The sequence below is a fragment of the Chiloscyllium plagiosum genome, unplaced genomic scaffold, assembly GCF_037043375.1.
Source record: "Chiloscyllium plagiosum isolate Xiang-an unplaced genomic scaffold, Cpla_swu_hap1 HiC_scaffold_18, whole genome shotgun sequence".
NCBI classification, from domain to species: Eukaryota; Metazoa; Chordata; class Chondrichthyes; order Orectolobiformes; family Hemiscylliidae; genus Chiloscyllium; species Chiloscyllium plagiosum.
Window position 1 is genome coordinate 36,250,490 of NW_028270156.1, and position 18,151 is coordinate 36,268,640.

Sequence of the window (18,151 nt, forward strand, 5' to 3'; positions counted from 1 at the left end):
GTAACCCACTGTATCTTGTTTACAGATTGGTGAAGATTTGCGACAAGACATGCTTGCCCTACAAATGATCAAAATTATGGACAAAATATGGCTTCAGGAAGGATTGGACTTGCGCATGGTCATCTTCAAATGTATCTCCACAGGGAAGGATAGAGGTATGTTGTGCAGTTACTACTGATGTCAATGTTGGCTTTCAAAACAATGCTAATACTGCATATTTCTTGCACCGAATTTAATAAGAATCCACTTTTGTCACACCTAAATACCATTGAGACTCTGAACAAATTCCCCTTGCAGGGCTGGAGAAAAATAAACCTTGTGTATTAACTTCTTAAACCTAGAAATGCATATAAGACTGGAAAGTAAAGGGCACGCTTTGCAAATTTTATCAAAGGCATTGTTCACTTCAGGCAATGCATAATGCTGTATCAAATCAACAGTCTACTTGTAGGAATGCACATTTTCTTTGGGTCACTTCCCAAAAGCCACCAAAGTTGTTTTTCTTTTCTGTTATAATTGAATTTGTTAGACAGGGCTAAAGAAGGAAAAATTGCAATTCTATATATTTCAACCGCACTCTGGATGAACTCCTTGAAACATTAGAGCCTTAATTAAAACTGAAACAAAATTTTGCCATTTCCTTTTTAAAATGAAAATTTTTCCTTTGAGCTCCAAGAATTGTATGTATTGCTTATTCCACTCAGTACTGAGACTTGTGCAACTTTACCCATTCTCTAAAGGCAAAAATGGCAAAAATTAGAAGTTTAAAATTGCTAATTTAGCTGGCAGATGGTGAAGTAAGGCCTTGCTAATTTATGCAAAATGCTTAAGATATATCCGACATTGCAATTAGAAGATGTAATTACACAATTGTTTTTAGTTTAAAAAATGGATATTGAGGAAAATCTTTGTGCAGATGTCTGGAATGATTTCATGACCAGATGAGAGCTGATTATAATTTGAGGTTTTTCTTGATTTTGTTAAATGGCAAAGTGAAGAGGGGTGAACTGACGTAAACAGTCTCTTAGGCTCTCATCTTGACTGTTACCTTCTGTTAATGCCACTTTATCTTCAGGTATGGTCGAGCTTGTACCAGCTTCAGAAACACTAAGAAAAATCCAAGTTGAGTATGGAGTGACTGGTTCATTCAAAGACAAACCACTAGCTGAATGGCTCAGGAAATACAATGCCACTGAAGAAGAATATGAGAAGGTGAATTGTTACTTACGAAACATAATTACTCCCACTTGGTTTATATTTGCATTTCAGTTTTTGTTTAGTGCTCCATGTTTGTTGGGGGGGGCGAAAATAATCTGTTATTTCAAGCAATTGCATTACTTTAAAACCTACAGTTGACAAAAGCAGCAGCTATCCCAAAGCAACAATGAGGATAATTACCAGTTAATCGGTTTTTGATTGTGGTGTTTGAGGAGAAACTTCCAGTTATTGTTTTGGTAATGCCATGAGATAAATGACAGATGATTGCCATGTTGACTCTGATCTCAAGTACAGCATTCTAACTATGCAGTGCCTAATATTGAGTAATGTTGGATTTAGTTTGGCAATGCAATTGAATATTCTCCAAGTTGGAGGGAGATCTACCAGATGGCAAAGTGGTGGTCTCCCTATTCTGTTCCAATGCACTATGCATTAACTTTTTGATGCTTCCACTTATTGCTGTCAGTTGTAGTTGTGCATTAGTTCAAAATGAGATTGTGTTTTTTTGACGCCATAGTTTTGCCATTTGTTGTGCAGCCAAAATTGAACAAAATAAAAGCAAATGACTGCGAATGCTGGAATCTGAAACCAAAAGTGAATGTTGGAAAATCTCAGCAAGTCTGGCAGCATCTGTAAGGAGAGAAAAGAGCTGACGTTTAGAGTCTAACTGACCCTTTGTCAAAGCTTAAAAAAAAGGGGAGAAATAGGGAGGCATTTATACGAGGCTGAAAGAAGGTGAGTCATGGCTCCAGAAGCAAAGGTAGCAATAAAGAGATGATGATGATGACGACAGTGCATAGAGAAATTACAGGGAGATTAGGAGCTGTGAATGACCAAGGCTGAAGCCAATGCTGTGTGACAAAATATGGGGGGAGGGGAAGGGGTGAAGCAGAGGCAAAATGGAAAACGGGGGAGAAGGGTAGCACAGGGGGAAAGAGGAGAGAAAAAGGTGATGAGAGTGTGGGGAGCGAGAGAAAGAGACAATCAAGAAATAAGAGGTACAGAACAGTGAAAGAAACCTATTTTTTAAAAAATGAAATAAAATTCTGAAGTTGTTGAATTCAGTGTTGAGACCGGCATGCTGTAACGTGCCTATATAATGAACAGGCTGCTACAGGAAATTTCTTCATGTAAAGTCCTTTTAGGGGCAAGAAAACAAAAGGTATTTAAAGGTTTATGACAATTAAATAGGTTTTGAACTTGTCTCCCCAGATCTATAAGCATTCTTACCATCATGGTATGTGCCTCACTAATATTAAATAAAAAGCAGTTATAATCAGAAGACCTGAATCATAATTGTAAGGTTTGTGAATTGTTCAGTACATGTATCATTCTGAAAATTAACTTTCTGAAACCCTCAACTTTACAGGCATCCGAAAATTTCATTTATTCATGTGCGGGCTGCTGTGTTGCTACCTATGTGCTGGGAATATGTGACCGTCATAATGATAACATCATGCTCAGGTCAACTGGCCACATGTTCCATATAGATTTTGGGAAATTTCTGGGACATGCACAGATGTTTGGAAGTTTTAGAAGGTGAATTTGTCTTTTAATTTTAATCTTGCTATTTCCCAGTTTAGAATTTTGAACTGTTTCACAAATATCAATGTCTATACTTATGCAACTAACAAAGGAGTTAATGACTCAAATGGAATTAAGCAGAAACATTTGCGTCACAGAATATATTTTACCTTGTCTATCCACTTTATCACGTAATTTGTAGAAGAAATGGCATTTGTATTAGCAATTCCCATTTTAAATATATCTTCACTAGAATCGTTTTCATGTGAGTCAACCCAAACTGGTAAAGATTAGGTTTTGCACACTCTAGAGGTCAAATAAATTATGCACATGAATTTTTGAAGGTTTTTATTGCCACCTTAAAATTGATTTCTAATCTTTGCCAACATGGTATATAAATAATTTAAAGATGAATTATACTTTTTACAGGCACCCCATTGCAGCATCTAACACTGCTGAGTCTGCTATCAAGTTGCTTTTGTGATTTGAGAATTAATATTGTGATAAAGGCTAACTTTAGTCTATAACTTCATCTATGGTTTGAGCTGAATCAGCTCATTAACTGGGTCACTGGATAGAGCTGCTATAATTTTTTTTCCCCATATCTGATATTAGGGTTAAAGGGTTGAATTTGGGTAAGTGTGTAAATTTGTCCAGGTTTCTATTCCTAAACGACAGCGAGTGCTGCATAAACTACATATGTGGTTTTAAGCTAAGATTTGGCTTAGTTTGTTACACTGACTGGAACAAAACAATGTTATGGAAAAATGCAACGTTTTGTGATCTTTTGAGTGAGGGCACAATCTTACATTTTTGTCTTTCCTTCAGAGATCGAGCCCCATTTGTACTGACCTCTGACATGGCTTATGTGATTAATGGTGGAGAGAAGCCAACCAGCCGATTTCAGTTATTTGTAGATTTGTGCTGTCAGTCCTACAATCTCCTTCGCAAGCATGCCAACCACTTCCTCAACCTCCTGTCACTGGTAACTAATAACTGTACATAGAAATCCTTGAATAACTGGGCAAGCGCTGCCCAAACAATGAAAGAGAGAGAACAGCCAGCTTAAGTTGAGCAGTTAAAACGAAATACTTGAGCTTCACAGCAGATCAGTTGGTTTTTGTTTAAACACATAAATTCAATTCATATTTTTGGCTGCATGCTCTTTTATTTTTAAATAAAGATAAGCTAGCTCCTTTAATAGTGTTGAAGAAGAAAATGGGATGGTTAAAACATCAAGCACTTGCATTTTAGATACCTGTGTAATCTATGCCCTTATGATTTTTAATGCAATTCTTTTCTAAAGATGTTATCTGAGTTCTGTTTGAGACTTTATAACCATACCAATAAACAAAGTAGTTAAAGTAAAGAGAATGGAAAAGTGTATTTTGAAAATTTTAAATAAATCTACTTGGCCTTTTACTTTTTGTATCCAACTAATAAAGATTTTTACATACCTCCCAGACCAAATTCCATGTTGACATCCTGATGATTTTGTTTTTTATACAAAGAGTATTGGAAGAAAAACTTCCTAATTTATTGCATCACCTCTACCTATGACAGATGCTGTCCTCTGGATTACCAGAACTCACTACTGTGCAGGATCTAAAGTATGTCCAAGATGCTCTGCAGCCACAGACTACTGATGCTGAAGCCACAATCTTCTTCACTAGGTAAGGTGTATTGCAAATGAATGCTGCAAATTGTGTAGTACTGAGGCAGAAAGGACTACATAAGGAATCTTATACACTGAGAAATACTAAAATCCTATAAATGTGTCCAGAGAAGATGCAGTGAAACTTGAATTTCACAACTTTGAAAACCCAAATGCCTATCATTTTCTCATTTATATTTGACTGGATGTTGGCGTCATTGGAAAGGCCAACATTTGTCACCCATTCTGAATTACCTTTGATGATGATGACAAGCTACCTTTGTGAATTGAGAAGCTTTTGGGGACTTTGTGCTGTTCGTGCTGCTGTTTGATGCTTGTAAGAGTAATCTTCAGCAGGTCACTATTTGGAATTGTGCTATTGGCTCCATGAATGACTGTAGAATATTGTAAGCCATACTGATGTGATTAGCACGCTCAATCTGAATGAAAATGGATGCAATTTATACAGTTTTTGTTTCTTTTCCACTCTAGGTTGATAGAATCCAGCTTAGGCAGCATGGCTACCAAATTTAACTTTCTGATCCACAATTTGGCACAGCTACGGTTTTCGGGTTTACCTTCCAATGAGCAAGCTATACTTTCATTCTCTCCTAAAACCTATTCTCTAAAACAAGATGGGCGAATCAAAGAAGTGACTATTTACACTTATCAGAAGAGATATAACCCAGACAAATATTATGTAAGTATAACCGTTTTTGCAGTGCAATAAAGGAGCAATAGATTTCACCTGTCAATGTTCAGTGTGTCAGATTTTAAACAAAGGGAAATACTAAACATTGACTAACCAATTCTGATTTATAGGTAGAAGTCTAACATTCCATATCCGGCATAACGTTACATAGTTTTTAAGTAAAATAAACAGTTTAACTTTTTTGTTGTTGAGGACAAGGCTTGAGTGCTGGAAGCAAATTTTACGCTTTCATTTCTTTTATTCATTCCCAGGCTGCTAGTGTTGCTGGATAGGCCAGTATGTATTACTTGATCCCAACTGCCCTTGAGAATGAGGCAAGTTGATGCTTTGTGTTACAATACTGGGCAAACTCTCCTGCTTAATTTAAAACCAACAACACAAAAGATTTATCCTTTGCAGTAATCTGTGAACATTTGATAGGCCAAGAACTAGGTAAAGTAAAAATTAACAACTATATCTCAAAGTATAACAGAGAATTAATAACCAATAACGATTTAAAAGTCCTTCCTCTAACCTATCTTTTACCTTCCCTTCTATAATACTATTTGGATAAAACTTTCGATTACGATTTATAAAACAAAACTTCTTATCTCAAATCCAGATAGCTTTAAGTTCTTCTCTCTATTTTTGGTCATCTTTTCTTCTTGGGGATTCTGCTTCACAGGTTACTGATCGATTAAAGGTACCTTTTTAAGAGCTATTTTTTGGGCAGTCTTTTTACATGCTGGTGGCTTGGCAGTTCTCCTCTCAACTGTTCAATTTTTGCTGGTCTTATACCCCCACATCAGGTTGTGTCATTGGCTTTTAAGATTAAATATATTAAATTCAAACTGGATTGGAGTTGGGTTTTTTTTGGTGGGGGGGGGTTATAATTTAAACTGGCTGAATTCAAATTTTTTTTTGTCTCTAAGCAACCAGCTACCCTGATTGCTAGACCAAAGGTTTGTTTTCAAAACACTTGGTGCTGTCAGGCACTTCTGTTGCTTTTAACTTAAAAATACAGTGCACCCATATCTTCATAACACCTCACTCCTTAAGAAAAAAAAGAACCATCATACTGAAAAGATGGCTTCATTTTTTATTTTGTTTAAACATCTTACCCTAACATACACAGAACCTTAATAAAAGTTCACCTTAACTTCTTCCCATATACCTGTGTATATATAACACTAAATACAAATTTCATGTAAACTTTATCAGGTGCATCTGCAATTACATTCATACAACTGGAACCATGTATGATTTTTCAATAAAAAATCTGTAACATAAGACTCCAACAAAATAGTCTCATTCTTGTCTTTAAAGCTTTCTAAGAATGTAAGTGGATTGTGACCAGTGTACACAACTATCTCCAACACGTTGTTTGTGAAATACACCTTAAAATGTAAGATGAGTACCAAACTCACAGTTCTTTTTCGTTCATGGAGTATTTCCTCAGGTGAATGTTGATCTTCAAAAAGTAACCAACTGGCAGTTCAATCCCATCCTCCTCATCTTGTCAGAGTACAGCTCCAACTTCAACGTCGCTAGCATCGATGGCAATTTTAAAAAGTTTTGAAACTTTTGGTGTAGCTAAAACTGGTTTGGTGGTTAATGTTGATTTCAAATGATCAAATGCCTCCTGGCCTGGTTCTCTCCACCGAAATTTTGTTCTTCAGTAAATTGGTTAACGGTGTCACTACACTGCTGAGGTTTGAAACCAGCTTCTGATGGAATTTGCTGAGTCTTAAGAATCAACACCTCTTCGAGGTTGGTCGTGGAAATTCCTCGATGGCCTTCATCTTTGCGTTCCATGGGGTCAACCTTCCATGACTGATGTTATGTCCCAAGAATGTCACCTCTGCTTTCACAAGTTCAATTTTAATTTATTTTTATTACCAGTTTTGCTTGCTTGTAGTTGTTTGAAGAGCTCTGTCAACTGTACCATGTGATCTTTCCAGAACTTACTAAAGATCACTAGATCATCCAAATACTGTACAGTTTGTTAACCCAGCTACAATTCTGTTCATGAGTCTTTGGAATGTGGTAGGTGTGTTCTCCATTCCAAAGGACATCACTCTAAACTCATATAGCCCATTTAGGTTACAAATGCAGAAATTTCTTTTGTTATCTGATAAAGGTACCCGCTAGTAACCACGCATTAAGTCCAACTTGGTGATGTAACTGGCTTATCTGACTTTCTTGATACAATCCTCCCAGTCTAGGAATTGGATGTGAGTCTGATTTTTGTAACTGCATTGACCTTCTGATAATCAACACAGGATCGTTGAGTCCCATCCAGTTTGGAAACTAAGACCATCAGCAAACTCCACTCGCTCTGGCCTGGTTTAATGATTTGCGTGTCGAGCATGGCCTCCACCTCCATTTGGACTTGTCTGACTTTGAAAGGATTAAGCTGACAGCAGTGGTGTTTGAGCAGAACAGTATTCCCTATGTACAGTAGCATTAGTCCTCCCCTTCTGATTCTTGCGTATGTCCTTATACTGCAGTAACAAATGTTTCAACTACGTCCTATGCTCCTGACAGAGAGCTTACTAACCTATCCCACTCCTCGAGGATTTGTTTTTTTTTTAAATCTATTTGAGGTATATCAAAAACCATATCATCTGGATTTGATTCCTCACTCTGCGAGGCAGTAACTAACACCCATTTCTCCATTTCCTGCTCTCTAGTATAATACGGTTTTAGCATGTTCACATAACATACTCAATACCTTTTTTTTCTATCCGGCATCTTTACTAGATAGTCCACCTGACTCCTCTTTCTCAGTTTGATAGGGTTCACTAAATCTGGCTTTGAAGGGATCTCCTATCACTGGTAACGGTGCGAACACATTATCCCCTTGGGAAAACATTAGAGTCTCCGAGCTTTTATCTGCCACCTGCTTCATTCTACACTGTCCCCTTGTTAGATGCTGTTTAGCTAATTCACCTACTCTATTTAATCTCTGCCTCACCTCCAATACATAATCTAAGTGTAACATCTCTGACTTTGATCCTGTCAATTTAATTTCAAAGGGCCTCTCACTTCATGACTGAATATTCTCTGAGTGAACTGAGTAAATTTGTTTGGGGCGTCACTAATGCCAAACCATATGAATGGGATACCTTTATCCCAATCATTCAGGTAGTCCTGATGGTATGTTCTCAACATGGTCTTCAAGGTCTGATGCCACCTTTCTAAAGCTCCCTGGGATTCAGGAAGATACACACCGGATTTAAAGTGCTGTATACCTAAGCTATCCATAACCACCTCAACAACTGAGCAGTAAAATTTAGCCCTTGGTCCGACTGAATCTCTCTGCATAGCCCATACCATGTGAAGAGAGCTACTAACTCCTCTAAGACCCTTTTTGCCTTGATACACCGCAAATCTGGTAGACATATCCATTATGGTTAACTGGTTCCCACTTTTACTTCTCAGGCGGGAACCTAAACAATCAATTATAACTTGCATGAAAGGTTCTCCAAATGCAGGAATTGGCAACAGAGGTGTTGGTTTTATTACCTTCTGTGGCATACCTACCATTTGGCATGTATGGCAAAAGTTAATCACATCCTCGTGCGTTCCAGACCAATAAAAATGTTTTTGTACTTCAGCCTGAGTCTTTCGTACCCAGAGGTGACCACCTATAAGTAGTTCATGTGCTACCCATATCACTTCCTGCCTGTATGCTACCGGCAACACATTCTGGTGCACTTTGGCCCATTTCTTCTCTGCACTAACCTGCAGTGGTCTCCATTTCTGTCTTAGGATTTTATCTTTCAGATAATAACCCTCTGGAATATTCTCTGCCTCCTTTTTGGGGAACGCATCCACGTGTATCTTTTATGATCTTGCTGTTGTAAGCCCCTTAACATTTCAGGAGTAAACATATCTGTCTGTTCAGGACTTTTTCTGCACCATTATGTCAAACAGTATATCTGCTAACTGAATCTCAACTCCTTCATCTTTCTCTTTAATTTTTGCTAAAGATAGTGGAGTCTGGTTACCCCACAGTCTGGGAAAATACCAGTATATTTCTGTTTTAACTCCTCAGTTTCTTGGGCTTCTCCACAACAACAGGTGTCACTCCCCACCTTTTGACCCTGCCAAATCATTGCCAAGAACAAACTGAATTCCTGGAACTGACACTCTAATCTGATGTTGCATAGGGAACACTAAATTTCTGTCCATCAGCCCCACAAATCTGTTACTCTCTGGTAACAGATCAAAAAGAGTACATATTTGCTCATCTCTTGATATCAGCAACTGGTTAGATCCAGTATCTCTGTTATAACTTCTCATCCTTCTCCCCCGTTCTTTTAGTAAACTTTACCCACAGGTGAATTATTTGTAGTGATCAGGTCCTAACTGCATACCCAGCCCCTCCTCAGCTTGCACTCTCCTGCAGCTCTTCTGCACTTGGTCTTCTCTAGTACTTTCACTAATGCCACCAGCTTACTTATTTTGCCATATCATTTCCCACAATGCCTTTCTCTAATGACCAGCACTGAATTTACATGTCCCACTTTACCACAGTGGAAACACCTGAGGTCTTTTTGCCTCCTTTCCACCCTCTTGGGCTTCTTTGTTATCCTGTGGTAAATTGTTATCAGTGGTCTCTACTCTTGGTTTAGTAGTGTAGGATCTCCCCTTCTCCCAACTTCTATCCCTCAAGATGAAATTTTGGCCGGAAAGATATCTTATGCACCAAATGTACTCATCTGCTAATTCTGCTGCTCTTCTCACTTCCTTACCTTTCTGATCCTCCACATGAATTCTTGCCATCTATGGAAGTGAGTTTTTAAAGTCCTCCAGCAGAATAATCTCTCTTAGAGCCTCAAAGGCCTTATCTATTTTCAAAGTACACACCCATAATCAAAATGGCTGTTCAATTATTTTCAAACTCAACAATTGTCTAACTTGGTTCCTCCTTTGTGTTTCTGAACTGCTGTCGATATGCTTGTAGTAACAATCCATAAGCACTTGAAATAGGCTGCTTAACCTCTTCATAATCTCCTGACACCTCATCTGACAGCATGGCAAATACCTCAGTAGCTCAACCAACCAGTTTAGTCTGAACTAGCATTTCCCATAAATCTTCAGACCACTCTGTGTGCCAAACTAATTTTTCAAATGAAACAAGGCTTCAACATCTTTCTCATCAAACTGTGGCAGAGTTTTGACATTTAAGCATGGCCTTTTTCTTTCCTTCTGAACTTTTCTTGGCAAATTTGAGAATCATCATCAAATCGCAGAACCTCTTTAGCAATTTTAAGAGCCATTTCTCTCCCCTTTTAATTTAATCAACCACAACTCATCAAAAGTAAACAAATTGCCTCACCTCCTCCATTTTATTTAAAGAGCTAGGACACTAGCTAGAAAGTGTTTAAATCTGGAAATTTTCATACCCCGAAATCTATTCAAATATGTCTAAATCAGTTCAAATCATGGACCCGAGCCCCCAAATTGTTATGACATGGGGTATACTATCATGCTTAATTTAAAACCAGCTACACAGAAAAGATTTATCCCATGCATTAATCTATGAAAATTCAATAGGTCAAGAATTAAAGTAAAAATTAACAACTTAATTATTCTGTTATACTTTACGAAATAAGCTAGCAACTATTTACAAGTCCTTTCTGTAACCTATCTTTTTACCTTCACTTCTATAATACTAGTCTGATAAAACTCACGATTATGGTTTACAAAACAGAACTTCTCAAAACCAGAAACTTTTCGGTTCTTCTCTATATTTCAGTCGTCTTGGGAATTCTGCTTCACGGGTTACTGATGAATAAAGGTACCTTTTTAAAAGAGCTATTTTTCAGGCAATCTTTTTACATGCTGGCAGTTCTCCTTCCAGCTGTTCAACTTTCCCTGGTCTTATACCCCCAAAGCATCAGATTGTCTCATTGGCTTTTAAGATTGTCAATAAATTAAATTGAAACTGGGTTGTAGTTTGGTTTTTTGGGGTTGTTTATTTTAAACTGGCCAAATTCAAATCTGTGTTTTTTTCTCTGAGCAGCCACTTATCCTGACTGCTAGATCAAAATGTTACATTATATCTTTTATCAAATATTTGGTGCTGTCAGGCCACTGTGTTGCTTTTAACTTAAAGGTACAGTACACCCACACTTTCATAACACTTTAACTGCTGCATGCCATAGATACACTTTCGGACCAAGCAAGAAGGGCATCCCAGGATTTTGACCCAGTGCTAGTGAATGAAGGGCAATTCAAGGCAGAGGATTGTTGAGGTTGGGTCATTTCTGATATTCAAGACTGAGCTAGGCAGAGTTTTAATCATTAAGGGATTCAAGAGTTATAGGGAAAAGGTAAGAAAGTGGAGTTGAGGGTGATCAGATCAGCTATGATCTCATTGAATGGTGGAGCAGATTTGGTGGGCTGAACAATCAACTTTTTACATGCCATATGGTTTCATTTTCAATCATTAGAAAGTTGTGACTTACAGGATTTCTTGCAGTTATTGGTATTCTGATGCATTTGCCCTTGTCCTTCTATGGGTAGAACCTTCTAGAGTGATATAATTTTTACTTTTTTTTAAAGTTAGTACATAGTGTTGTGCCATATAAACCGAAATGGGTCTTTTTCAGTGTTCTGGTATGTGAATTCAATGGAATGGTAGTGAAGATTCTAATTGTTTAAAGCTTTCTCAAAGCAAATAAGTGCAAGCTTATCGTGGATTTGAGTCACTGTTTTCAAATAATTTATGCTGACTTTGATTTTATCAGATTTTTTTTCTGATACTGGTCCTTGGGCTGTCAGGATTCACTCTTAAAGTCTTGCTATTTGGTTAGGTACTCCTTTTCCTATAACCCTGTCTCCAGTATATTTGTGTAAATGTGTGCCTTTCCTCTGGCCTTTTACAGATAAACCGATGCCTCATCATGCTTTTAAAAAAAAAATACTCGTGCAGTGTAGTATTTTCCTGAACATATGACAGGGACAAAAAACAGCAGGTGTTGGAATCCAAAGGAGACCTACAGGAGTTTGGAAGAACAAAGCAAGCCATGCAGCATCAGGAGATGGAGAAGTCAATGTTTTGGGTGTAACTCAAAACGTTGACTTCTCCTCTACCTAATTGAATATGCGACAAATTTCCTTCCAGCAGGTTCCTACAATACAATAATCTATTTTGTGTTCACAATTATCAATTGTTATCTCAATGTCACCGGGGATAGAAAAAATAGAAGATAGGATTAGGCCATTCAACCCTTTTGAGCCTGCTCTGCTATTCATCAATCATTCCTGATTGTCCAACTCAATCATGCTTTCTCCCCACAACCTTTTGATACCATTCGCCCCAAGTGCTATATCTAGCCACCTCTTGAATACATTCAATGTTTTGGCATCAAAACTTTGTGGTAATGAATTCCACAGGCTCACCACTCTTTCAATGAAGAGGTGTCTCCTCATCTCTGTCCTAAATGGTTGACCTGAATCCGCTGTTTGTGGACACCCCGCGGGTTCTGGACACACTCAGCATTGGGCACATCCTCCCTGCATCTGACCTATCTAGTCCTTTCAGAATTTTATAGGTCTATGTGAGACACCATCCTAATCTAGTTAATCTCTCCTTGTACATCAGTCCTTTCATAAGATAAGACCCCTGCTGTTTATTTTTGAAGTAGGTACCATATGATCTGTTGCATTCACCTCCCTTTAACATCTCATCCAAATCCTGTACTTTCATCAATTCCTTCAGTACTTGTGGAGAATCAGCCTTGGTTTGAGAATGCTAATGAATCAGCTATGGCTGACATTATTTTCAGGGGATGGCTGATCAACAAAAGAATTTGTTACTTTCTTGTTTTGAAATACTTAATGCCTTTCAAATAAAAAATATTCTTACCCACAGATATATGTGGTGAGGGTATTACGGGAAGGGCAGATTGCTCCAACATTCATCTTCAGAACGTTTGATGAATTCCAGGAGCTGCATAACAAACTGGGCATCCTGTTCCCTCTTTGGAAACTGCCAGGGTAGGTTATATTTTAAGAAAAATGTTTGTTAATTTAAATTTAACTTCTTGTTCTTAGCAATTTAGACAAACCATTGTTTTTCCAGCTTTCCCAACAAAGTGGTCCTTGGAAGAACACACATTAAGGACGTGGCATCCAAGCGGAAGGTAGAGCTGAACAATTACGTGCAGTGTCTGATGAATGGTTCAACAGAAGTAGCTGAGGTAAGGATTAAGTTTAATTAGGAAGAAAATTTGTCCTGTTTTGGAGCTAGTAACAATAAATAGTTAAATAAGCATTTTTCTGAGGTGCATTAGGCCAGTGTGATAAAATAAGTGGATGGTGGTTCTCCCCCCACAGTTCCCTGCATGACGTCAACCTGACTTCAAGGTAAGTCAGGTCTGCTTTGTGTATTGACTTAAACTGTAACCAGCTGTGTGTTGCAAGGATCGATGCTAGGTTATTTTTATTTTATATAAGTGATGTGTATGAGAATACACATGTGGTGAGTTAAGTTTGTGATACAAAGGACAGTGAAGAGTATGATGGAATCTTGGTAACTGGGCCATTGGGCCAAGGTGTGACAGATGGAGTTTAATTCAGGTAAATGTGAGGTGTTGTATTTTGGTAAGACGAACCAGGGCAGGACTTAACAAGTTAATGGTAGGGTACTGAAGAGTGGTTGTCAAACAGAGACCAAGGGATGCAGGTACATAGTTTCTTGAAAGTGGCATCACAAGTAGACGGGTGGGGGTGAAGAAGACCTTTTGCATGCTTGCTTTCATCAGTCAGATATCAGTGAGGTCACCTTTTTTGGTATACTGTGTACAGTTCTGGTCACCTTGCTAAAGGAAGGATGTTATTAAACTTGAAGGAGTATAAAAGAGATTTAGAAAGATGTTACAGAGATTGGAAGGTTAGAGTTATTAGGTGAAGCTGGATAGGCGGGCACTTGTATCCCTGGAGCATCAGAAGCTCAGAGGTGACCTTTTTATAGAAGTTTATAAAATCATGAGCAGTATGGTTATGGTGAATAGCCTAGATCTTTCTCCCCAGAGTGGGCAAGTCCAAACCTGGGGTGCATAAAAGTTTGAGACGAGAGGGGAAAGATTTAAAAGGGGCCTGAGGGGCAACTTTTTCACGCAGAGAATTGTGCATGTATGGCAGAAGCTTTCAGACGTGGGTACAATTACAACACTTAATAGACATTTCGACAACAAATGGGACAAGTTTGATTTAGGAACCTTGGTCAGCACAGATCTGGGTAAAAGGGCCTGTTTCCTTGCTGTGTGTCGACATGAATCTAGTCAATGAAAGCCAATGTAGAATCACTTAGGCTAGTGCAATGATACCAAAGAGCAGAAAACTAAAAGAATCTCTCAAATTGGATGAAAGAGGAATGGCTGGAAGCAGAGAATGCTAACTCTGTTTACAATTCAAGTTGATTCCATCATAAAATGTGCATTTGTCTGTCCATCACACAAACACTGTGCAAAGCAAAAGACCTGTATGTTTTAGCTAAAATGTTTAAAATATATTTTTCATCTCTGCCCTCAGTGCGATCTCATCTACACCTTCTTCCACCCACTAAGCCGTGATGAGAAGGCTGAAGGAATTGAAGGAATAGTCAAGCCCTCTGGTAATGCAAATGTAGTTTTGCTGAGAAGACACATGCACCTTGTTGTTGTGGTTGTGCCACCTTTGATGCAATGTTTAGCAAGTTGAAACATCAGAACTTGCTTCAACATGCATTTTTATAAAACTTAAATTCCATATACATTATGTCACACACTGTTATGACCTGTTAAACAACTTTTGATGTGTTCGTAAATCCCACTTGATAACAGATAGGACATGAAACGCTGCAAATTTGTAAGATTTGCTTAACTTGAAGCATTGAGCAGAAATACTGTTGAACCTATGCCATCCTCTTTCAAACATTAGGTTTACTGTTTGGGCTCCTCCTCCTCTTATTTTCTTAACCTCCTAGATATTGCTGCAGATTGATTTCAGTGCAAAACACTTTGAAAAATACATTCTCACTGTTGTATTTCTTCTGTCAAATATTTTAACTGGAAGAGAAGAAGAATTTTACTGACAAAGGACATGTAGCATGATAGATTTGGACATTTTGCTTTAAGCTTTGCTTCTAAATGCAAGATTAAATTGCAGTGTTAGTCCAGTGATTAACATCCCTCTAACCTTTTCATCCAAATAGCAGCATTTTTTGATGCTACTGTACAGAATTACTGAGAATGTCTCTTCTTAAGCCATGTGAGTAACTTAAAGAATTATTGGAATTAATTCCCAATCCATTAGTTACCAGTTCTTCATTCGTCTGCCAGGATTATCTGTCATCTTTGCACAGTGTCTGAAGTAGATTCTGGAGTGCAAAAGTCTTGTTCCAAAGAGATGGAAGAGAAAGTAAAGCAAAATTGTTCATTTAAAGCTAGTTGTTTTATTTCAAATTTAAGGGAGCTACTTAACATTTGACTTTGCATATTGCACTTTATTGGAAGTTAAGTTCTATTGGCTTTGCTTTTAAACAACCTGGGAAGCTTATTTTCCTAATGAGTAGAAGCAAAAAATCTTAAATGTACTTTTCAGCAATATGCAAGAAAGATAGAGTATTCATGTTTTTCTTTTCCCTTTTGTTTCTTACATAGAATCTATTCATGTTTCTTTTGTTGTAACCTACAGCTTTATTACCCTGCTGAATGAAAGATTGGACCTCACCCTTTTGGCCCTTTAATGTATTCACAGTTCACTGAGCCATGTTATATTTTGACTCTTGAGCAAGTATCAGCAGTTGTCCTTAAAATGACAGCACAAATTCACGGTGCGTTTCCTGGGGTAGAAGGGACTTGACCATGTTTTCCCCAAACTGGCACAATATTTTAAGCTGATTGCATGGAAAATATACTTCACATGAGCAACATTGAAACCTAATCATATCCTGTCCGATATCAATGCAAGTACAATCCAGGACAGTTACCTAAATCATCAGGAGCAGATCTGTGGCTAACATTTTTTTGAGTTTGAGTTCATGATTTGAACCTTGTAAACTCTGTAAAAGAGATTTCATTTTAAATTAAAGTATTTTTGATTTGAAAATTTGTTTCTGGTTATATAGATAATCCTGATTGAAGATGCTGTATCATGATTCACTGCTTTGATACATATTATAGTTAATGTGTTTCCTATGTGTAATTTGCATTTTTCTTTACATGATATCTCTTTAGAAATTGTTTTGCCGAGTCCCAGCACTGGTCAAGTGGGAGGAGAAGTTAAGCTGTCTATTTCATACAGGAACAACACATTGTTCATTATGGTAATGCACATCAGAGATTTGGTAAGTACAAGTTACACTCAGTACAAATGTGCTCTCAAACCATTCCCCTTTATGTATTTTCTCCCCCTGCAAGGGACTGAATTAGATAATGGAGCAAGCATGTATTCCAATATGACCCATGCATTCACCCTTTGTATCCTTGCACAGTCTTTATTTTCCTCTCCTTGCAAACAGTACCTCCATTTGGTCATCTCTCATGCTTTGGATTGACCATGTTTATTCTACAAATTGTACTTCCCTAATTGAGCACTCTGGTCTGGCATACCAGTTGCTGCAGTACAGTTCCAGTTTTGGTTTAGTACAGTTGCTGTTTAGGTCACAAGGTCATGGTCTACATGCATTTATTTTCATTAAATGCTCTTTTTTTTCCCGATCTTTATTGATTCAGGTTGTGTTTACTGAACGCGTCAGTTCAAAAATATCTATCTGTTGCTCACAGCTGTGAGGGAGGCATTAAAAAAAATTAAATACACAGGAACCAATGCCTCTGATACACTTATCAAATTTTAACCAAAATGGATTTTGTTGCAAGAAAATTTTAATTGAATCTATTAACAAAATATAGCAGCATGTTGCACAACACCTTTTTTTTAAACATGCTTAAAAACTCCATGTTGCCTCTGACACAGGGGTGGCATGGTGGCTCAGTGGTTAGCACTGCTGCCTGACACCACCAGGACCCCAGGCTTGATTCCACCCTCTGGTGATTGTCTCTGTGGAGTTTACAAGTTCTCCCATGTTTCTGGCGGATGCTCCAGTTTCCTCCAACGATCTAAAGGTGTGCAAGTTAGATGTGCATGGATTGGCCATGCTAAATTATCGAGTGTTCAGGGATATATTGGTTAGGTGTGTTGGCTGTTTAGTGAGGCGAGGGGTTGCAGGGATGGTGGATACAACTGGGTGGGATGCTCTTCGGAGGGTCGGTGTGGATTCTTTGGGCTGAATGGCCTGTTTCCACATGGTAGTGATTCTATAGGTGACCTCTACGGTATGGTAAATACTGGATTATGGACATTCATCCTCTATTTCTTCACTGCTGCACTGGACATAATTATTCTTGGTTTCTGTCTCTGCCTGCCTTTGAGCTATTTTAAAAACACAAATCTTGGCGGCCACTTTGCAGAATATAATGTTGAAATCATTAATGGGCATGTAGCTTGCAGTGACTGACAAAAGATTTAATATTTTGCGTGGTGTCAACTTTTGGTTAGTGTGTCTCATATTTTTAACTTCAGGTAACTGAGGATGGAGCAGACCCAAACCCTTATGTAAAAACATATTTGCTTCCTGACCCACATAAGATAACCAAGCATAAAACCAAGGTTTCAAGGAAAACTGAAAACCCAACTTACAATGAAATGGTAAGTATAAGCACTTCGTGTCCTGGTCGTTTCTGCACTTTGAAATTTGTTTCTCATCTTGTCATTTTGGATGTTTTCTTCTTGATTATTTTTAAATAAATGAGTGGCTTGAAGCTGACAGATTTAACAACTGCAGTGCTATTTCTAATTATTACAGTTTTTAAAATCTGTTTGTAAAAGATCCTGCAATACTACCTGATTTGGGCAAATACCTTGGTCTAATGTGCCACCTTGTGATAATCAGTGCTTACTGCAGGCTATGTGATTGGCTGTCCAAGGTAATTTATTTAGATAAAAACCAGAAGAACTACAGATGCTGCAAATCAGAAACAAAAACAGATTGCTGAAAACAACTCAAC

General features: G+C 37.9%; 1 protein-coding gene across 1 annotated transcript in view; it reads left to right on the forward strand.

The window, feature by feature from the left end:
- Positions 1-18,151, forward strand: part of pik3c2a (phosphatidylinositol-4-phosphate 3-kinase, catalytic subunit type 2 alpha) — a 134,253-nt gene that overhangs the window by 111,834 nt on the left and 4,268 nt on the right. Inside the window, 11 exon segments of the mRNA XM_087996869.1 lie at positions 26-155; positions 1,076-1,212; positions 2,588-2,757; positions 3,571-3,727; positions 4,306-4,415; positions 4,889-5,096; positions 12,976-13,100; positions 13,186-13,303; positions 14,637-14,718; positions 16,322-16,431; positions 17,667-17,792. Of these exon segments, the coding sequence (XP_087852995.1) occupies positions 26-155; positions 1,076-1,212; positions 2,588-2,757; positions 3,571-3,727; positions 4,306-4,415; positions 4,889-5,096; positions 12,976-13,100; positions 13,186-13,303; positions 14,637-14,718; positions 16,322-16,431; positions 17,667-17,792 (1,473 nt within the window).